The sequence below is a fragment of the Myodes glareolus genome, chromosome 9 (genome assembly GCF_982192425.1).
Source record: "Myodes glareolus chromosome 9, mMyoGla1.1, whole genome shotgun sequence".
NCBI lineage: Eukaryota > Metazoa > Chordata > Mammalia > Rodentia > Cricetidae > Myodes > Myodes glareolus.
Window position 1 is genome coordinate 6,241,303 of NC_142034.1, and position 21,776 is coordinate 6,263,078.

Genomic DNA, 21,776 nt, shown 5'->3' on the forward strand with positions numbered 1-21,776 from the left:
ACTCACAGACACCAGCAAAAAGTCACTCAGACCAGCTGCAAAGATAGTGCGGCTGGGGGAGGGAGGGATAATGGGAGGTTTTGCAAGAGCTGGTGCAGATCCAGCTCCACAGGGCCCTGATCCACTGAGTTCTCCCTCTCCAGGGGCCCCAAAGTAACCAACAACTCTGGAGAGGAAAGCTTAGCCCTGCAGGCACACAGACCTGCTCAGTCACAAAAAAGAATCTAAGGGCTGATCCCAAAGCTCCTGGTTCATCAGAGGAGCCAATGGCTGGCAGGTATTTACTGTGTTACTCTGTGTGGAATCCAATCTCCAGACATGACCCTTAACATGTGATCTGGGGAAACAGTCTCCAGACATGACCCTTAGCGTGTGATCTAGGGAAACAAACTTGTCACCTCATCCAGAGCTTTCATCATAAATCAGGGGCTCAGGAAAGGTGGTCCAGCAGTTAAGAGAACTTAGAGCTCTTCAAGGGGGCCTGAGTTCAGTTCCCAGCACCCACATGGCAGCTCACAACTGTAACTCCAGTTCCAGGGGATCTGATGCCCTCTTCTGTCCTTCCAGGGTACCAGGCACACAAAGACTTCACATACATGTAGGCAAAACACCCATACACACACCAAAAATAAATCATGACCTGGTGAGAGAGCTAATTAGATTAAGACATTTGCCACGAAGATTGACACCTGAATTCAATCCTTTTGGGACCCACACATGGGAAAGAGAAGACTGACTCCAGCCTGTATACCCATTCCATAGTATGTGTATGCTCACACACACATAAACACAAAAATAAATGTATTAAACCCTCCTTTTTTAAAACCAGATGAACTCGGTTTGGTGGTGCACACCTTTAATTTAACAGCACTCGATAGGCAGAGGTCAGCCTGGTCTACATAGCCAGTTTCAAAACTACAGAGAAACTGTCTCAAATAAATAAATCAGGTGTAATTTTTATTTTCTTGCTTTTTGGTTTGGGGACAGAGTCTAATGCTGTAGCCTAGGCTAGCCTGATATTTACTATATAAATATCAAACTGGCTTCGATGAATGACCTCCTGCCTCAGTCTCCCACTGTGGGAAGTGTGAGCCAGCACTCTCAGCAGGGGTCTGTCTTTCAAAGAGGCCGGCAGAGCAGCCTCAGACATCAGGAGCCAGCAATTCCAGCCACACTTAAGATGGCTTCAGCCCGCCTCCCCATTCGCGAGGGGCGGGGCGACAGGTACACACTTCCGCCCGCCACTCCCAACATGGCGCCTCCAGCGCGTCCGGGGGGCAGGGCCGAGGACGGAAGTGGGTGTGACCGGGACGGAAGCCGAGCGGGCGTCTGAGCGAAGTCAGCGGGCAGTGGGAGCAGGGCTGTCCGCTACGATGATTCCCCCTCAGGAGGCTTCCGCCCGGCGGCGGGAAATCGAAGACAAGCTGAAGAAGGTGAAGCAGGGGTGAAAGTGAAGCCAGGGCGCCAGGGCATGGACTGTCGGGGGTGAAAGGAGAGACGCGGGTGGGGGTAGGCCGTGGGGGCGGGGAGTGGTGGTCTCCTCTCTCCACCGGCTCGGGGTGACATCCTCCTCTCCACTCCTTGCAGGAGGAGGAGACGCTGTCCTTCATCCGAGACAGCCTGGAGAAGAGTGACCAGCTCACTAAGAACATGGTGAGTTGCCCTCAGCTGGGAGGCCGCAGACAGCCCACCCCCGGCCGTAGCGGAGGGACTTGTGACGGACGGGGCCTGGGCCCGGGTCCAGCGTGGGTAGCAACGGTGGTACGGTGTGGGCTTCGCTAGCTGCTCCCTAGCCTCCGCTCCCTCACTGGAGACACCGCGGGTCTGGACTTGTTGCTGTGTGCTGTGCAGACGTTTAGTGATACCCTGTGGATGGGCTGGGACTGGCCCCTGTCTTTGTCATTCAAGTGCTGGGTGCTCGCCTGGAAGGCTGGTTCAGTGAAATTACCGAGGCAGCGAAGTCCCAAGGGCTTTTGGGATAGAACCATCACAGAGAGCTAGTGGATCTTAGACCTAGCCCTTGTCCCACAGCTTATTATGAGGTTCTTGGTGGGCAAGATTTGTTTTGGTTAGTTCAAAACAGACAACGCCATTCTCCCAGGATGTCTGTGAAGGGACATAGAAACCAATGCCTGTTGCGCTCTGGTATATGATGGGTGCTTTAACATGCTTTTATATAATTTTTTAAAATGGTTTTATATTCTTTTTTAAAATAATTTTTTATGATTTATTTAACTTTATGTGCATTGGTGTGAGGTTGTCAGATATCCTGGAACAGGAGTTGCAAACAGTTGTGAGCTGCCATGTGGGTGCTGGGATTAGAACCTGGGTCCTCTGGAAGAGCAGTCAGTGCTCTTAATCACTGAGCCATCTCTCCAGCCCCTATTCTTCTTTTTTTTTTTTTTTTTTTTCGAGACGGGATTTCTCTGTACAGCCCGAGCCATCCTGGAACTCTATTTGTAGACCACACTGGCCTTGAACTCAGAGATCCATTTGCCCCTGCCTCCCCAGGACTGGGATTAGCAGTGTGCACCATCACCTGGCTTGCTTCTTTATTCCTAGGGGAAACTGGAACACATACTGAGTAAATACGAACCTGCATTTGTGTTTAGTCACACGATAATAAAGTCACATACTTCCTTCATGAGATTCACCTTTAGGAAAAGAGGTTTTGAAGGTAACAGCAATGTATTTGGGGCTGCTCTTCGTGAAGCCATTTCCAGTTCAATAGGAAAACGTCAGAACAGAAATTGAGATTGGGCTTCAAAGGGTAGAAAGGAAGCTGTCCTGAGGTGATTATCATTTCTTATTTATTTATTTATTTATTTAGGTTTTTCAAGACAGGGTTTTTCTGTAGCTTTGGAGCCTGTCCTCTTGCAGACCAGGCTGGCCTCAAACTCACAGAGATCCGCCTGCCTCTGCCTCCTGAGTGCTGGGATTAAAGGTGTGCGCCACCACCACCCATATTCATTTCTCTTTTAAAGTTTACTTTTACTTTATGTGTATAGTGTTTGTGTGTATTTGCTCTGTGAGTATGCAGTGCCTTCAGAGGCCAGAAGAGGGCGTCAGACACTCTGGCAGTGGAGTTCAAGGCACTTGTGAGCAGTGATGTGGGTGCTGAGAACTGAACTTAGGTCCTCTGCAAGAACAGCCAATGCTCTTAACTCCTGAGTCATCCCTCCAGCTCCCTAGGGTGATCATCTTAGGAAGAATTAGTTTGATGTTTTTCTTGCCTGAAGATGAGCGAGCACCAGCTGCTCCTCCAGAGGACCTGGATTCAATTTCCAGCATGCACATGGCAGCTCACAACTGTCTGTAAATCCAGTTCCAGGGGATCTGGCCTTCTTGCAGAGACATACATGCAGGAAAAAACAAACAAACAAACAAACTCAATGTGCATAAAAATAAATAAATTTTAAAAGATGAAAGATGAAATTTCACCAGTTTATCTTGAATCATGTATCATGTACCAAATTAGGGACAAGCCCACTGTGTTCCTTACTGTATGTAGCTTACTATCTAGAAAACCAAGAAAAGGTAAGAGATGCCAGGATAACCCTGAGACCCGAGAGCCAGAGGCCTTCCTCCCACAGGTGTCTATCCTGTCGTCCTTTGAGAGCCGGCTCATGAAGCTGGAGAACTCCATCATCCCCGTGCACAAGCAGACAGAGAATCTGCAGAGGCTGCAGGAGAATGTAGAAAAGACATTATCCTGCCTGGACCACGTCATCAGCTATTACCACGTAGCCAGCGACACTGAGAAGATCATCAGGGAGGGGTGAGTTGCGTGTGGAGGTTGCAGAACTAATGTCCCCTGGCCCAGTGACTCTAGGCCCTAGAAGGGAAATAAAACGTGTTTGAGCTTAGAGTCCCTCATGTGATGTTCATTCTCTCCCCCTCCAGCATACCATGTCCCCTGTCCATCATTTTAACCCCCATTCTTCAAGGCTGATCCAGTGTTTTTTCCTTCCCAGTCCCACAGGCAGGTTGGAAGAATACCTGGGAAGCATGGCCAAAATCCAGAAGGCTGTGGAGTATTTTCAGGACAACAGCCCAGACAGCCCAGAGCTCAACAAAGTGGTAAGAAATCAATGGGATCCTGTGAGACAGATGAGACCTCCATCCCTGGTCTCATGAGCGACACGTGACCAATGTAAAGAAGTGTATAGAAGCCAGATGTGGCAACTCATGCCTAACACTGTGAGACTGAGGCAGGAGGATCATGAGTTTGAGGCCAGCCTGAGATACGTAGTGTTCCAGACTAGCCTGGGTTATGTAGTGAAGCTGTATCTAAGAATACTAGGAAAGTGTATAAAAGAGTAAGATATGCCGGCAGTGGTGGTGCACACCTTTAATCCCAGCACTCGCAAGGCAGAGGCAGGTAGATTTCTCTTGAGTTCAAGGCTACCCTGGTCTACAGAGTAAATTCCAGGACAGCCAGGGCTACACAGAGAAAACCCGTCTTGAAAAAAAATTAAATAAAAAGAATAAGATACATAGTATTCAAAATGTAAGTGTTAGGTCCTGTGCCTTAGGAATTATAGATATAGCTTTTTTTGTCATACTTTATAGTTTAGTTAAATTATTTCAAATGTAAGTTTAACATTTGATTTTTATATATGCATTGGTGATTTCTTCACTTCAGTAAAGTGAAGGTCTACCTCGGCATGGTGCCTCACACCTGTAATTCTAGCACTCAGGAGGTTGAGGCAGGAGGATTGCTGTAAGTCCAGATTGGGCTACATAGTGAATCCTAGGCTGGCCAAAGCTACATAGCAAACCCTGTCTCAAAGCCATAAAGCAAAACAAATATCACATAAAATTGACCATTTCAGTCAGGCATGATGACAAGTACCTGTGCTCTTGGCACTTGAGAGGCAGAGGCAGGAGGATTACTTTAAATGTGAGGCCAGCCTGGGCCATATATCATACTTCAGGCCAACAGGGGCTCACAAATCCAAACGTGAGTTGTTGCCCTTGAGACTCTTTGTAAGCATACAGTTCGGTGGCTTGTGTGCCTGCCTGTTGTTGTCCCATCCTGACCCCAGTTGACCTCCAGAATCTTTCATCTCCCCGAACCCAAGCTCTGCGTGATTTAACGCCACAGGCCCTAATTGCCCTGCTGGGGTGTTCTGTGTAGCGCGGGTCGGTTGAAGAAAGAAGGCACTCCAGGATGAAATGCTAAGGCCTGTGTGGCAGCAGAAAGAGCCAGCCTCTCTGATGGCCTAAACCCCAGACAGCTGCACAGAGGCGCATTTATCGATTGTTACACAAATGTTTTCTCATACCAAGGTCCCTAATCTAATTTATGTGTCTTTTTTTTTTTAAGATTTACTTATTACATATACAGTGTTCTGCTTGCATGTATACTTGCAGGCCAGAAGAGGGAACCAGATCTCACTACAGATGGTTGTGAGCCACCATGTGGTTGCTGGGAATTGAACTCAGGACCTCTGGAAGAGCAGTCAGTGCTCTTAACCTCTGAGCCATCTCTCCAGCCCATGTGTCTTTTTTTTAAATTTATTTATAGTCTCTGTGTATAGGTGTTTTGCCTACATGTATGTCATTGTGAGAGTCCCAGGTCCTCTGGAACTGGAGTTACAGATAGTTGTGAGCTGCCATGTGGGTGCTAGGAATTGAACCTAGGTCTGGAAGAGCAGCCAGTGCTCTTAACCACTGGACCGTCTTTCCAACCACAAGAAGCGGGTACTTGGGGAGGGCTAATCTGCACCTTCATCCTATTGCCGGTCCCCCTTTGGAGGTTGGCAATGGTAAGTATCAAATACATTACATGTGCTAGGCAAGTGTTCTACCACTGACCTATTTTCCTAGACACTAATAGTCCTTTTTTTTTAATCTTTAAAAAATAATTTGTTTATTTTATGTATATGTGTGTATGCCTGATTGTATGTCTATGCACCATATGCATGCAGTGCCCTCAGAGGCCAGAGGGGGCATCAGATCATCCTAGAGTTTCAGATAAGACACCCCATGCTAGGAAGTGCCCCTCTCCCCTGTCGACTGTTTTTTTGTTTTGTTTTCAGTGTACTTACATGGTGCTGGGGACTGAAGGTAGGGACTCACACATAGTAAGCAAGTGGTCTACTACAGAGCCCCGTCCCCAGCCCCCAAGAAGGCCTTTGCTTAGGAGCAGACTTGCCCCCTTTCCTTAGGCCCTGGCCTCTGTCAGAAATGAGGGGTATGTGATACTGTGTGATGAGCCAGTAACTAGCCAGTGGTCTTGGGTTGCCCAAGGTCCACTGGCTATTTTGAGGACTGAACTTCCTATGGTCAGTAGTTTAGTATACCAGTAGCCACAATACCACAGCCCCTCAGTGGTAAACCTATCTTTTGTCACATACTTCTTTGCATGTGTGTGTGTGTGTGTGTGTGTGTCTGTCTGTCTGTCTGTCTGTCTGTCTGTCTGTCTATAAATGTGTGGGTGGGTGCACATACATGCATGTGTATGTGGAAGCCAGAGGCCAGCCTGAGGTGGTGTTCCTCAGTAATGACATCTTGTTTTTTGAGACAGAGTCTCTCACTGGAGCTGGCTCACTGATTGGGCTAGACTAGCCAGCTTCTGCATCCCGGGGATCTGCCTGTCTTTACACGCACACCTGAGCAAGGGTTAAACCGCCCTCCAGTCACCGTACTCGAGGCCATCCTCTGACCTGCAACACGATAGCACATGTGCACATGTTTCTATTTCTGTTCTTGAGACAGGGTCTCACTGTGTAGAGAGCTGCCTGATTCTGTCTCTTGAGAGCTGGGATTAGAGGTGTATGCCACCACATCCAGGCTCATAACTCTCTGTCTAGGTGGGTGCTGGGATAGAACTTAGGTTTTTGTGCTTGCGTGGCAAACAGATTTCTAACTGATCTGTCTTCCTCGGCCTTGGCTCCTCTATTTTAGTGTAATGTGGTTTTGTTTTGGTGTTGTTGTGACAAGTTTCTCTGGGTAGCTCTGACTACCTTAGAACTTGCTCTGTAGACCAGGCTGGCCTCAAACTCTCAGAGATCCATCTGCCTCTGCCTCTTGAGTGCTGGTTTAGCATAATGACTTTAAGGCTCATCGATTTGCAGCATACTATATCAGTACATTACTTCACACCTTTTTATTGCTAAATAGTATAGGTAGACCACATTAAGAAATGCATTTACTCATTTGTGTATGTGGGCACATGTGTGCTATGCGGTGTGTGGAAGCCAAAGGACACTAACAGGAGCTGCCTCTCTCCTTCCGCCATGTTGTTGTCTGTGATCAAACTCAGGTTATCAGCTTTCCCAGCAGAATCATCTTGGCCAACCTAACATCCCACACTTGTTTGGCCGTTTATCCCTTGGTGGGCACTTGGGCTGTCTGCACTTTGTCCATGTGGAGAATGTTGTGTGGACCTTTGTGTCTGTGTGTTAGCGTGCACGTTTGTGTCTGTGTGTTAGCGTGCACATTTGTTTTCAAGTCTCTTCGGTGTTTTCCATATGTGATTTATAAATATTTTCTCAGTCATTTTTCAGTTTTTTGTTGATAACACTTGACACTAGATTGAGGTAATCCAGTTGTCTTAGGGTTTCTGTTGCTGTGATGAGACACCATGACCAAAGCAGCTTGGGGAGGAAAGGGTTTCTTTGGCTCACACTTCCACAATGTAGTCCATCATTAAAAACATCAGGACAGGAACTCAAACAGGGCAGGAACCTGGAGGCAGAAGCTGATGCAGAGGCCCTGAAGGGTGCTGCTTACTGGCTTGCTTAGCCTACTTTCATATAGAACTCAGGACCACCAGCCCAAGGATGGCAACACCCACTATGGGCTGGGCCTTCCTCCATCAGTCACTAATTAAGAAAATGCTCTATTGTCTGCAGCCTGATCTCATGGAGGCATTTTCTCAGTGGAGGCTCCCTCCTCAGATACCTCTAGTTTGTGTCAAGTTGACATAAACTAGCCAACACGTTAACTTACCTGCTTGTTTCTTTTATAACTAGAGGGCAATTAGCAGTGAAAATGAGAAAATAATAAATTAATGCTTGTTAAGCAGAATTTGGCCTGTGAACATCAAGCATTTTTTTTGTTTATTTTTAGACAGGACCTCACTGTGTTGTCTGACTGTCCTCAGATTCACAGAGATCCACCTGCCTCTGCTTCTTGAGTGCTAGGATCAAAGGTGTGCGCCACCATACCTTGAGCAACCGTCAGTTTTGAGAAACCGAAGGAAAGGAAATTACCAAGTCAGGCTTCCCAGGGTTTCTTCTGTGCTTTGAAGAAGGAGTGGCTGGGGCTCCAGAGGCCTGAGGGCGGGAAGGGCAGGGGCTGCAGATCCCAGCTCAGCAGCAGCAGCCTCCTTCCCTTGTCCTCGCAGAAGCTGCTGTTTGAGCGGGGGAAGGAGTCCCTGGAGTCTGAGTTCCGCAGTCTGATGACCCGGCACAGCAAGGTTGTCTCCCCTGTGCTCATCCTGGACCTGATCAGTGGTGATGATGACCTGGAGGTCCAGGAAGATGTGACCCTGGAGCACCTGCCTGAGAGTGTGCTCCAGGATGTGATCCGCATCTCCCGCTGGCTGGTGGAGTACGGCCGGAACCAAGGTGAGGGCTCCCTGTCCAGAAGAGTGGCAGCTTTCTTCCCGCCACCTCCCCCAACATGTTTTCTTTTCTTTTCTTTTCTTCTCTTCTCTTCTTTCTCTCTCTCTCTCTCTCTCTCTCTCTCTCTCTCTCTCTCTCTCTCTCTCTCTCTTTCTTTCTTTCTTTCTTTCTTTCTTTCTTTCTTTTTTCTGTGACAGACTCTCAGTATAAAGCTCTAGTTGTCCTGGAGCTCAATGTGCAGACCAGGCTGGCCACAAACTCATAGAGATCTGCCTGCCTCTGGATTTATTTTCCTTTTATTTGCAAGTATATTGTGTGTCTGTACGAGTAGATGTCACATTCATGCACCATGGAGGTCATATGAGAGTCATCCATTTAACTGGAGTTGTAGGTGGTTGTGAGCCACCTGACTTGGGTACTGGGGACTGAACCTGGGTTCTCTGAAAGCAGCCAATGCCTATTCCTCGCACCACCCAAACATAGACCAGCAACAAAAACAAAGGCAGAACAAAACAGAAAAACACACGCTACCAACACAAGCTGGTAGGTAGGTGGTAGCTCTGTAGCGAGGGCTTGCCTGGCGTACAGGAATTCCTCGCTTTGAACGCCCGCCTCGTAATTGTTCTGTTGGAGGATAGCTTTTCCCTTTGAGATTCTGCCTGATTGGAGATGAAATTAACCAGTGACATCATGGACTCTACTGCCCTGCTGTACAGACATGAAGCAGTTGGTGTAGGGCCCCGGCCGCTGGCATACTTACTGTCTCTCTCCAGATTTCATGAATGTCTACTACCAGATCCGCTCTAGCCAGCTGGACCGCTCCATCAAAGGCCTGAAGGAGCATTTCCGCAAAAGCAGTTCCTCCTCTGGGGTGCCCTACTCCCCTGCCATCCCCAACAAGAGGAAAGACACTCCTACCAAGAAGCCTGTCAAGCGGCCAGGTGAGCTCCCCTGACCATTTATGTAACCGAAGAATCACAGGGTTATCTTTGTCCACTCTGGGGTGAGCAGTATAAGCCTTCTGGAGCCCTTGTCTGTGATCACCCGGCTCCTAGGGACACAGGATAGAGCAAATGTCCCCTACCCAAAAGGCCCTGTAGATTCTTATACCCAGCAGCTATGTGATTTCCATAAGATTTGGGGTTGGAGAGGCAGGGCCACTAGTGTGCTTAATTGTCTCTGAGGCAGGGAGGCAGAGGCCATAGGTCAGAGTGACCTGCTAGGTCTCCTTCCCCTTGCTGTGTGGTCCGGTTGGGTGAGAAGGGGCAGGCACCCCAGCTTTCCAGAGAGCCAGATCAATATAAACTGCTCCTTAGTTAGAAAGTGGACATGGCATAGAGGTGGGTGCGGGCAGTGAGACACTGCTCTCCTGGGAGCAGCCCACTGTCCACTCCTCCTGACCTCACGTCCATATGGTCTGTGCTCCAGGCTAACTGTCTCTGTCAGCCTGGCAGTCCTCCGCCTCAAGAGAGGCTGACCTCAGCCCCAGGAGAGATAGGATGTTCCCGTAGCACCAGGAGAGAAAGCCATGGGCTTCCAGTTGCTGCTCAGGCCTGGCTAGGGAACATGCTCTCCTAACAGCAGGCCTTGAGTAGAGTGCACACCCTCATTTTCCAGTCCCCAGCCACCCAAGCCCTTTGGAGCAACCACGTCACCTGCTTCTCAGGCTTTGCTAAAGGTTGGAGACACAGCCAAGAGAGGCTGCCTTCCAGGCTCGGTGGTCTCTGCAGGACATGCATTGTCTTCTACCCTTTAGTGAGGGTCCTGGCCGCCCCAGTAGAGAACTTGCTGTAAACAGTGATTCTTCTAACCCCCCTGCTGAACCAGCTGCCCGCATGCTTGGGGTCCGTGCCTTCCTATGGGGAGGAGCTATGTCCATGAGGCTGCCAGGGCCTCAGCTGCTCTGCTCGCTTCCTCTTCTCCTGGTTCTTTGACAAGCCCACTAGGCTCCAGGACCCTGTTTGCCCTGCTCCAGTGTCCACTGGCCTGCAGGTTCTAGCCTTTGAGAAAGAGGGAGATGACCTACTCCAGGGCTCTCCATCAACTTAACCTGTCCTTGTGGAGAGGCAAAGGACTGTGAGGTCCCTGTGGTTCTGTAGGGCTTAGGAGTTGGCAGGAGTGAGTGGACTCAGACTGAGGTGAGGGTGATGGAGTCAGGCCCTCAGGACATCTGTCCCCACTCTGAGGACAGAAGAGTCCGGCCTCATTGATGAGGCACCAACCTCAGCATCTGCTCTTATAATTGGGCACCTGATGGACTCGGTTGCTGCCAGGTCGCTTCCCCGTTTCCTTGCAGCCGGTGTGCTGGTCCCATTGGGCCCACAGGCCATCTGCTCCTGGGGAGGCTGTGGGGCAGGAATCTGATTCACTCATTACTAGGGTGCTCACTGAGGAGGGAACACGGAGAGAAGCAGATGTGAGCTGGCCTGACAGAAAGAGTGGTGGCTAATTTCAGTGTGGTACAAACAGAGATGAGCCAGCTGAACCCTGCCCCGCCCTGCATAGCCTGGTGGGTGCCGTGAGGACAGCAGCCTTGCATTCAGCTGTGGTGGAGAAGTCTCAGGAAAGGTGGTGCAGTCAGGCTTCTGCATGACTCACCTCCCCAGTACATTTTGCTAACTAGGAGCACTTCCTACTGGCTGACAAACTGCCTGTGTCCCCACACTGTGGGCTCTGAGATGTCTTGATCCCAGGAGCTGGCAGCCCCAAAGGCCAGGCTGCCACACTTCATTTGTTGTTGTTTGTGATGCTATCTGTTCTTTTTCCCCATGGCAAGAGCTTGTCGTCTTTACCACGGCTCTCGACTCGCCGGTGGTGGCTCCTGTTAGCCCCTCCCTAGCTTTTCAGTTTGTTACCATTGCTATGTTGGCTGAGTGTCTTCTGGGGTGTGGGGGCCTCCATCTCCATCATAGCTCTACAGGAAGCTGAGACCTGTTTTCCCAACCCCAAACCCCTCAGGGCCGCCTGGCTTATGTCTCAACACTGCTGTCTGGCTTATGTCTCAACACTGAGCATGCTCAGGGAACTCAGCCTGGAGTTTCAGTTGGTCTCCAGGAAACCCCCAGGTTACCCTGTCCTGCTCTTAAGTGTGAGAGTTTTGTCGCTAGGCCTTCAGCCCACTCCGCTAGTACGCTACTCGGCAGAACCTTTTCCTTCCCGGATGGATCTTAATGCATCTCCTTTTGTCACTTCCTGTCCCTCCTAAAGTGAACTCAGGTCCAGAACTGAGGGTCAGTGCCAAGTCCAGGACTGAGTTTGCCTACATTTTCTGCTCTCCATCCTTCAGGGTCTCCGGTGACCCTGGCAGGACCTGCTGGCAGAGGTGTTGAGGGGCACACTTGCTGTTGGGGCGGGTGCGGGCTGGGCAGGTGGAGGCCGCTGCTGTTTTCTCTCACTCATTTCCTAGGTCTTCCTCTCTCCTCTCTGTGGCTCTGGTGACAGGGACGATCCGTAAGGCTCAGAACCTTCTGAAACAGTATTCCCAGCATGGTCTAGATGGGAAAAAGGGGGGCTCTAACCTCATTCCTCTGGAAGGTAACCACCCTGTGTTCCTTTTCCGTCACCCTACTTCCACTATGAGTCCACTCACTCATTAGGCAGGGCAGAGCCTCTCCCAGGAGGGCCTTGGGACAAATCCTGAGGGGGCTGGGCGGGAGTGGCAAACCCTTGATGCTCCTCAGTCTTCAACAGGCCCAAGGACAAGTTTCATGACCCTGGCTTTGTCCTGCCTGGCTCTGCCCTTCCTAAGGTTCGTCCTCCCTGTCTCTGTCTTTGTGTCCTGTGTAAACTTAGAGAAAATTGTCTTGGGGCAGCCCTTTCACGCCCAGATCAGCAGGGCAGGACCAAGTTGGTCAACACCTCCCGGCTACTGTGCTCTGTAGAAAGGGAGCTTCTTGCAGCTAAGGGGACAGTCTGCCTAAAGGGCATGGGCCGCCTCCGCTGCCAGGAGAGGGACAGCCAGGTCAGCTGTGTTGGTGGACCCACCTCCTCAACTGCCCTCATTCACTCAGCAGTGACATTTCTCAGGGTCTCCCTGGGACCATGCACCTTCTCTTGGCCTCCCCGTGTTAGAAAGCAAACAGCCAGGGATGGTCCTAAGCACTCCCTGAGAGTCAGGCTTGAAACGGCTGTTCCCAGTGGGGTTTGAGGCAGTGGAGGGGCTCAGAGCCCTCCTTGGTGCTCCCTCCCTATGCCCCATTTCACACTCTGCTCTGGTCCTGGAGATCAAGGGCTTCTTCCCCATACCCCAAGGGGCAGCTGCCTGGCCCCTGGGTAAACGCTGCTTGTGTTTGTGCAGCTGACATCTTGCTAGGTCACAAGCATGATTTCCGAGTTAAGCACCTGTCCGAGGCCCTGAACGACAAGCGTGGGCCACTGGACGGTGAGTACTGTGGTCCAGCCGCTGACAGTCCCCTGACGGCCTGCTCTGCTCTGAGGATGGGCCTGGCCTGTGACCTGGCTCCCACTTCAGTCTCCTTTGGACCCTAGGTCTCCTAGCCTCTTGTGAGATGGGAGTACATGCTTGGCTCTTAGGGCCTGGCCAGAGGAGAAGCTGCAGCTTGGTCTTGGAAGGCAGGCAGGAGGGCAGGTGGCTGCTCCGAGGTCATGAGCTGGGGTATCTCACTTTTGGAGCCATTCATAGCATATGAAACCCAACTGCTCTGTCCTGGGGCCCCTGCTCATCTTCCAATAGTGGGGTGCACTCTGCTCATAGAGCAGCTCAACAGGGAGCCCTCTGTCTCCAGGGCTTATTATCTCTTCTTGGATGGTTTTGCTTTGCTGAGATAGTCTTGCTAAGCACCCCAGGCTGGCCTTGAACTTGGTCACCCTACCCCATCCGCCTGAATGCTGGGATCATAGGCATATATCACTCTTAGCCTCTTCTCAGAATTAACTCTACACACACACACACACACACACACACACACACACACACCAGCCAGCCAGCCTCGTAGGCCATAGCCCTCTGCTCCCTTATACTTCTTAGGGTCTGGTGAGATTGGTAATGACCGTTATAGGAACCTCATCTCCCAGACGGAGGACCACAGTGACTACCTCTTAAAGTGGACACTGCCGCCTGCCCATCCCACACTGCCCTCTTCCAAGCCCAATTCAGAATCCTCAGGCCTGGGATCAGACGACCTTGCCCAGGGTGTTGGTTTAGGAACTTTCCTTCCCTCGAGCCTTCTCCACCACCTCTCGTTTGCTCTGGGGCCATGGGCGCTGCCTGTGCTGAGTGGAAAGATGCCAGGACAGTGTTTGGACTTGGCACCTGCTCTCCCAGACCTGCCAGAGCCGTTCTCATGGCAACCTGTCACATAGTCTGTCTCTTTCTGCTCACTGCTGCTCTGGGCTTAGCCCAGGAGCTGAAGAGACTGAGACCCCAGGCACTCAGAATCACGCTGTCCCTCCAGGGAGAGATGACATGCTGGATGTGGAGACTGACGCCTACATTCACTGCGTCAGTGCCTTTGTCAAGCTGGCCCAGAGTGAATACCAGCTGCTGACGGACATCATCCCTGAGCACCATCAGAAGAGAACCTTTGACTCCTTGATTCAGGTCTTACCCTGCCCACCTGCAGCTCTGAGCACTGGCCCATGTGACTTACTGCAGAAGCTATGGGGGGGGGCAGGCCTGTCACCCTAAACCCTTGACTCTGGTGTAGCCCATGACCCTCTCCCCATCCTTCACAGCATGTTGGCTCCTTCACACCCACAGGGTGCCCCCACTGTCCCTAGGAACCTGCTCTGCTCTGCGCCTTCCTGACAGGGTCCTTGTCCTTCTCCCAGGATGCACTGGACGGACTGATGCTCGAGGGGGAGAACATCGTGTCTGCTGCCAGGAAAGCCATCATCCGCCATGACTTCTCCACAGTGCTCACAGTCTTCCCCATCCTGCGGCACCTCAAGCAGACCAAGCCTGAGTTTGACCAGGTGCTCCAGGTATATGGGCCTTTCTCACACGGCTTGCTCTATTCCATGCTCTCTACCTCTCTTCTGAGGTGGCTCCTGAGGGGCTTTGCATAAGTTAGGATGTCACAAGGTAAGAGAAGAGCTGTCGCTAATCTTGAACTGGACTGAGGGCTAGGAATTAGACACACAGCTCTGGAGAGGGCAGTGAGCTGGACTCTGATGAAGATGTCAACCATGTCCTTTCTCAGGGCACAGCAGCCAGCACCAAGAACAAGCTGCCCGGCCTCATCACCTCCATGGAGACCATTGGAGCCAAAGCACTAGAAGACTTTGCTGACAACATTAAGGTACCCACAGCCCCTTTCACCAGACCCAACTTCCTCACTGAGCTCTGGGGACCCCTTAGAGAGCAAGCCTTCAAGAAAGTCAGGTTTACTCTGTGGAAAAACCCCTGCACTGCTGGTTTTCTGAGAGGACCCTCTGGGCTCCTCTGTTTCTTTCCTGGCACTGACATCCTCCGAGGCATACATCCTTGTCTTGCTCAGCTTCTGAGGCTGAGGGGCAGCATAACACTGATGTACCAGGAGGTGGCGCCATAGGAAGGCCGACTAGGGCTCACGGTGAACCAGAGGCCACTGGTGAGAGCCCTTTTCTGGGAACCAGAGGCTTTTTTTTCCTTCCCACAGAATGATCCAGACAAAGAATACAACATGCCTAAGGACGGCACCGTCCACGAGCTCACAAGCAACGTAGGTGCTACTCAAACGCTGCTGGCGAGGTGGGACAAAGAGCTCTCCAGCTCAGACACTGGGGGACAGCACCAGTGGGAACCCACCCTGCGGCCAGCTTCCAGCACACAGGCCCTCTCGGGCAGCCAGAGTCCAGAGATAGCTCTTGACTTTCTAGTTGCTCTTGTCACTGTGAAGACCCCCGGCACAAGACCTGCCCGCTGGTTGGGAAGGGTGTGTAGGAAGCCATTACCTTGGGCCTATCCCCAACCCTCTCGATGTGTTCTGTCCACCAGGCCATCCTTTTCCTACAACAGCTTCTGGACTTTCAGGAAACGGCAGGTGCCATGCTGGCCTCTCAAGGTACACAACACCCGACTTGGGCTTGCCTGTGCCCTTCCGCCCCCTCTTGCCTGTGGACATAGAGTTAGGCCCCTAGGAGGCCCCTAACTTGCTCCGGGTGAGGGCAGGATGTGCTGAGGGGTGGAGTGAGATTAAGACACAGCCTGTGGGGGAGCCCAAGCCCCATGGACTTGTTGAGAGTGAGCATAAGGTGGGCTGGGTTTGTTGGCAGTCTTATGAACCCCAACCCTTTGCTTGCTCCTTTGGCTGTCAGTTCTGGGGTGGGCACTGCAGGTCTCAGGTGCTCATCCAGCCCTGCCTGGCTTCCATACTTCTCCACTCCCTCCTGCATCATCTGCCTACTCTGTTACTCCATCTCCTCGCTGCCTCTTGGTGGGGCTGGAGCTTGGGAGGCTGGCATGTAAGGAAGGGTGCTCTCTGGGCGTTCCAAGAACTGAGGTCCCCGGGCCCTCCGTTTGCTTTTGTTTGGGGACAAGAGGCCAAGGCGCTGCTGGTTCTCAGGCTGCGCTTCCCAGTGTGCTTTCTGGGCTTGAGTTAGTTCGGCTTGGTGCGTCTGCTGTCTGTCTGGCTGTCATGGGGGAAGGTCTGCTTGGCTTGGGGAGACACAGCCATTTCTAACCTGTTTTTTGCACTTTGCATCTTTCTCCCTCCTCTGTTTCCCTCCTCCCCCTCTGTGTGCACTGCCTGTCACTCCGTAGTTCTTGGGGACACATACAATATTCCTTTAGACCCCCGAGGTAAGCAGTGTGTCCCCCAGCCCCATTCTCCCCTCCAAAGCCCAGTGGGTAAGGTTCCCAGGGGACCAGTTCTCAGGACCCACTAGAGGCAGGACAAAGGGGCATGAATTCTTTAAGGATGCCCTCATTTTCTCCTCTTCCTTTCATAGCTACTTTCTGTCTCCAAGACTGTCCAGGGTCTAGCACCCTAAGAACACCCCCTGGCTAACCTGGCCCTTCCCCTTGACCTGTTCTGCATCAGCAGGGTGGGGGGTTTCAGAAGCATGTGAAGAGAAGGTGGAAAGACTGGGTAGCCCTGTCCAGAAAGCCTTGCTGTTGGCAAATAAGTAAAAGGGATCTAATAGATCCCACCCATCTTATGTTGGGAACCAGGCTGGGAAAGTAGGGAAGGCGTTGGTACCCTACACCTCTCCTACCTGCCTGCCTGCTATCATGGGTAGGTTCCTTAGCCCATTATTGTAGAGAACAGCCCTGGGATCCAGAAAGAGTCCATAATGCTTCCTGTAGCTCAGCAGGTGCCCATCTCTGCCTGAGCTCTTCCTTCAGTCCTGCCTGCCCCAACGTTTCCTCCTCTGCCCCTGGGGTGTGGAAAGGGCCCTCAAGGGTGACCATTGCCACCACAGTAACAGCACATCTCCTCTCAGAAACCAGCTCTTCGGCCACCAGCTATAGCTCCGAGTTCAGCAAGCGCCTGCTGAGCACCTATATCTGTGAGTCTCACTGGCAGAACCCCCTCCGTTCCCCCTCCCTGGCCTCAGTGCTGTCCTCTTATTCCTGGGTCCCTCCCTGACCATAGAATAGTAACCTGCATTCTAGTTCAGGACCCTAGCTCTGAGAAGAGCTTCAGAGGCCTGGGAGTCAGAAGAACACGGCAGCGTTGTCAGGACAGTGAGCAGGGCAGGCCCTAGTGCTCAGATCCTGTGATGTAAGTGGCCCTGTCTTTCTGTATAGGCAAAGTCTTGGGAAACCTGCAGCTGAACTTGCTGAGCAAGTCCAAGGTGTATGAGGACCCAGCACTGAGCGCCATCTTCCTACACAACAACTATAACTACATCCTCAAGTCCTTGGAGAAGTAAGTGGCCCTGCCTTGGCTGAGCCGTGCCAGCCTCTGCCTTCCAGGACTGGACGCTGCATCTGCAGCCTCCTAGCCTTGTGTGCTTCAGTCTCTGGTCAGCAACCAAGCTTCCATTTGAGCTCAGGAAGGTTCTGAATGGGAAGCCACCAAGGCCAGCGATTTCTAGACCCCAGAAATTTCTTCTCTTTCTCTCTCTTCTTTTCCTCCTTCACTCAGGTCTGAGCTGATCCAGCTGGTGGCTGTGACCCAGAAGACTGCTGAGCGTTCCTACCGGGAGCACATCGAGCAGCAGATCCAGACCTACCAGCGCAGGTAAGAGGCCACCAGCCCTCTGCAGTGCCCCCGAACCCACCACACTTCCTTCTCAGCCCCTCATAGTATGAGGCCAGCAGGTACTGTTGATATCACTGGTAACCCACCATCTGTTTTCCTTCTTGGGGTTCAAAGCTAGGGCCTTGCGCAGGCTGAGTATGGAATCTGCCACTAGCTAAGCCCCCAGCATTATTTTTTTCTCTTCTTGTTTTTTGAACCTAATTTTTGAACCTGTTTCTTGCTAGCTGCTCCCCAGGGACCACACAGCCTCTTCAGAGTGGTCTGCCAAGTGTCATGGCTGAGAATAGTTGAAAAGGGGACTGTCAGAGAAGTGAACAGTGTTTAGTCCTGGAGAATAGTGGGGTTGTGATAGGGTCTGGGTCCTGCTCTGGTCTTTCCTTGGCCTGTTTCTTTCTGAGTATCTCCCACTTCCTTCCTGTTTATCTGTCCTCTACTCCCTCTTTTCCCATCTGTTTCTCTCTCTTAATTTGCCACAATATTGATGTGACCTGTGGTCGGCAACATTTGTTGTGTTTATCGAGCGCCTTCTGCTTCCTGCTCCTAATTGTCAACGCGAGCAGCTTCAGCATTCTCTGTTCCCAAGGAGAGCATCTCTGTTGTTTTGCTTACTCCTGACCCAGATAATTCCTACTGCCCCCACCTTCAGTAGATTGAGAGGTTTGAAAAACAAACCCAGCTGACTTTAGGGAAGAAGTAGCTGTCTGAAGTTGCCCCTCTCTGTCTTCTCACCCTGCTGTCTGGCAGCTGGTTAAAGGTGACTGATTATATCGCAGAGAAGAATCTACCCATGTTCCAGCCTGGAGTCAAGGTAAGCCTAAGGCCTGTGCCAGGAAGGTGTGATGTTTGTGTCTTAGGAGAAATGGACAAGCATCTCCCTAGACGGAGATGTGTGAGGCCATGAGGGCGACAGGAGAGGGTTGGGGGCAGAAGAGGGCGTCGTGGTTCTGCTCTGAGCAAGGCTTTCTCTGTTGCCTCCCTCTGCTCTCTGGACTCCCAGCTCCGGGACAAGGAGCGGCAGATGATTAAGGAACGTTTCAAGGTGAGTCAAGGCCTCCCTCCTGCTGATTGCTGCTGCCACGGTGGCAACGTAGACACAAAACTTTGGTCTCTTGGTCCCTCCTTCTTACCTGTTTGGTGGTCAGGGATTCAATGATGGCCTTGAAGAACTGTGCAAGATTCAGAAGGCCTGGGCCATTCCAGACACAGAACAGAGGGACAAGATTCGACAAGCTCAGAAAAACATTGTCAAGGAGACCTATGGGGCCTTTCTGCACAGGTGAGCCCATCCCCCACTCCTGGGCCCTCTGCTGCCCACTGTCCAGGTGACCTACATGCTCTTTTCCTCAGGGAAGTAAAAGTTGCAATAGGGTAGGTCAGCATGTTTGGTGCTCTGGGCTTTGGAACGTCGTCTAGGGCCCCCCCCCCCATCTTAGCACCTGGTCAGAGGGTAAAGGGAGCTAACGCCGGCTGAGGGTAGAGATGCCCTCCCCTTGACCTCTTACCACGGTGCCTGCTCAGGTATGGCAGCGTGCCCTTCACCAAGAACCCTGAGAAGTACATCAAGTACCGTGTGGAGCAGGTGGGCGACATGATCGATCGTCTTTTCGACACCTCTGCCTAAGCCCATGTGCTGCCTCGTTCTCCAGACGCCCACGTCATTGGACTGATGAGCCAGTGTTAGTATGCCTCTGGGCCGGGAACCCTGTCCCTGGTGTTTGCATCTCCCCTGCGGCCCACATCTCCTGTCAAACTAGCACTCACCCAGAATGTGGGGTCCTCTCACACCGTGGGCTTCACGGTGGAGACAGACTTCGGAGACAGAGGCTGGTGCCCCCAGCTGCCGTGGGGTGCCAAGAATGGGATGGCAGACTTCACCCTGGTCTACTTCCATCCTCTTCAGCCCACAGATGAGCGGGCTCAAAGAACAGGCCAAATGGCAGCCGGCAGAGCTGGAGGCAAGGCTGTCGTGTGACCTACTCTCTGGGTCTTATACAGGAGCCGCAGCTCTCTGGAGTGCCCAGCTACCTGGGAGTCCCCTGGTGACAAGGTGCAGGAGGGCTCTTTCTCTGGTCCCTTTGGATCTAGCACACTGCAAGAAGTGTTTGGAGGAGTTGTGAACCGCCCTGTGGGGCCAGCCCCTCAGACATCTGTTCCCTGACTCCCAGCTTCGGTGCTCACGGCCCTGGGCACACAGCAGTGCCTGCAGAAACTTTAGCCCAGAAGCGTGAGGGGAAGGGAACTAGCGGACGAAGGGAAACAATTCAGGAGCAAAGTGCGAGGCTGTGAGGGTAAAGCTGGGCTTTAGGTTGGCAGTGAACAACTGTGTCAAGAAGGGCAGACCCTTAGGGTGCATTTGGGTGATGGTTTGTTTTGCTTTTATACATGGGGCACTCGGGATGCATGAGCCTCCTGCTAGAGAATGGAGCTGTCCTAGCTGTAGGAACTGTGCTGTACCCTCAAATCTGTCTCCCTAGGCCCCACCCTGTTACAGACTGGGCTGTACACCAGGAGGCTACCTTGCCAGGGGCCGGGTCAAACTTGCACATGTCCCGCATCCAGACTGGTCACATACATGACCTGACTGCACATCACACTCCCACATACATGAAGAAGGTGTGCTCAGCAATGTAGCTTGGCCCTTGAACTCTTTCCTCCTTCAGGAGCTGCTGGCAGGGAAAAGAATGTCTTCCAAAGCAGAAGGGTGAAAGACAGGCCTTCTTAGTCCAGAGTATCCCTTCTTTAGATCCTCGACTATTTAAAGTTTGGGTCTGGCTCTTCCTAAGCCTCCTCCAGAGGAAGAAGCACCCATTTAGAGAAGTTTGCCAAGCATGAACTTCTCTCAGGGGCTATCTGGACCTTTGAGGGGATGATTCTGCCTGACTTCATACATGCTTCTACCTGGGGAGATAAAGATGGCACCCGAGCCAGGTGCCAGCAGACGGATGCTGAGAGCCTGCAGCCACCCAGTCTCCGAGTCTGGCCGGCTGCAAGTGCGCAGATTACCACTCTGCTCTGTTACATCTCCATGAGCCGCACTCCCGGGGTGGGCCTTACCCTTGCCTACCCTCCACACTAGGTCCTGGTCTCTTCCCATCACTCAGTTCCCCTCTGGGCATAGGCTTGGGGCTACTCTTGTCTCCAGGGCTGTATCTCCATGGCAGCCTTGGTGCTGAGGAAGAGCAGCAGCAGGTGAAGTCAGCTGCCGATGGAAGGGGCAGAGGCTGGACCTGGACCCAACCGGTCTTGGTGACAGAGGGGAGCAGGTCTTACTGAGCAGTGGATTGCAGGAAGAGGAATTGGGCAGAGGCTGCACTGGGGAGGAATGGAAGACAAGGGAGCCAAGCAACAGTGTCACTTTGAAGGCAATGCACGCAGTGGTTCGACCCTCACGCATCAGCCAACAGCAGTGTCTCCCTGGGAACCAACCCCACCAGGATGGACTTGGGCTCAGTGTTCCTTGGGTTCAGCTTAGAAGGAAAAAGGCATTTCCTGGGATGTGGAGAGAGCAGAAGGGAGACCACCGTACCTCTGGGGATACCTATACCATCACTCTCCTCTCCACCGGGCTCTGCCAGCCTCTTCCCAGATGGACTTTGTCACCTGGAAGCAGGGCATGGGATGCTCGAGTGGGACTGAGCTTTCATGTCATGAACTACATATTCTTTTCTTGACACAATCTCCTCTACCACATGGGCCTGGAACTCTAGCTCCATCACTGAAAGGGATAGGATATGGCTCTTGAGAGAGACAGTCCCAGAAGCTGCAACTTCTGATGGCCTCTGAGGGCAGGTGGGAGAGGGAGCCAATCCGCAAGGCCTCCTGGCCTTTGGGAGTGCTCCGGATGGCCTCCAGTTAAAGAAGAGCCTTAGACGCAGAGATGAGTTTTCCTCGTGAAAATAAATGCACTTGACAGCACCTCGTGGCAGGGAGGTGATTGCAGATTTGTCTCTGTCCACCGTCTCTCACCAGATACATTAGGGCCTGTGGGGTGGTGACAGTGGGCTTTCCTGGGAGCACTGCCAGTTTGACATCTGGTGAGTTGGTACATGTG

The 21,776-nt window shown here is 52.0% G+C and overlaps 1 protein-coding gene across 4 annotated transcripts; it reads left to right on the top strand.

The window, feature by feature from the left end:
- The first annotated feature begins 1,285 nt into the window (after positions 1–1,285).
- Positions 1,286–21,640, top strand: Exoc7 (exocyst complex component 7). 4 transcript variants are annotated; one of them, XM_048451949.3, is made up of 20 exons: positions 1,286–1,433; positions 1,588–1,653; positions 3,594–3,778; positions 3,975–4,080; positions 8,357–8,579; positions 9,350–9,517; positions 12,018–12,110; positions 13,991–14,136; positions 14,367–14,519; positions 14,738–14,836; positions 15,176–15,238; positions 15,514–15,580; positions 16,279–16,317; positions 16,962–17,027; positions 17,269–17,389; positions 17,609–17,704; positions 18,470–18,533; positions 18,723–18,764; positions 18,868–19,001; positions 19,244–21,640. In XM_048451949.3, the coding sequence occupies exons 1-20, from the start codon at positions 1,374–1,376 to the stop codon at positions 19,344–19,346; spliced, it is 2,094 nt and encodes a 697-aa protein (XP_048307906.1). In that variant the 5' UTR covers positions 1,286–1,373; the 3' UTR covers positions 19,347–21,640. The 4 variants fall into 4 exon arrangements, with proteins under 4 accessions (XP_048307906.1, XP_048307907.1, XP_048307908.1 ...); XM_048451950.3 differs by lacking the exon at positions 16,279–16,317; XM_048451951.3 differs by lacking the exon at positions 12,018–12,110.
- Positions 21,641–21,776: the final 136 nt, after the last annotated feature.

Coding starts and splice junctions, on each gene's coding strand:
- Exoc7 (XM_048451949.3), top strand. CDS start 1,374: ATGATTCCCCCTCAGGAGGCTTCCGCCCGGCGGCGGGAAATCGAAGAC. Junction 4,081..8,356: donor GCCCAGAGCTCAACAAAGTG/GTAAGAAATCAA, acceptor TTGTCCTCGCAG/AAGCTGCTGTTTGAGCGGGG. Junction 15,239..15,513: donor TCCACGAGCTCACAAGCAAC/GTAGGTGCTACT, acceptor TCTGTCCACCAG/GCCATCCTTTTCCTACAACA.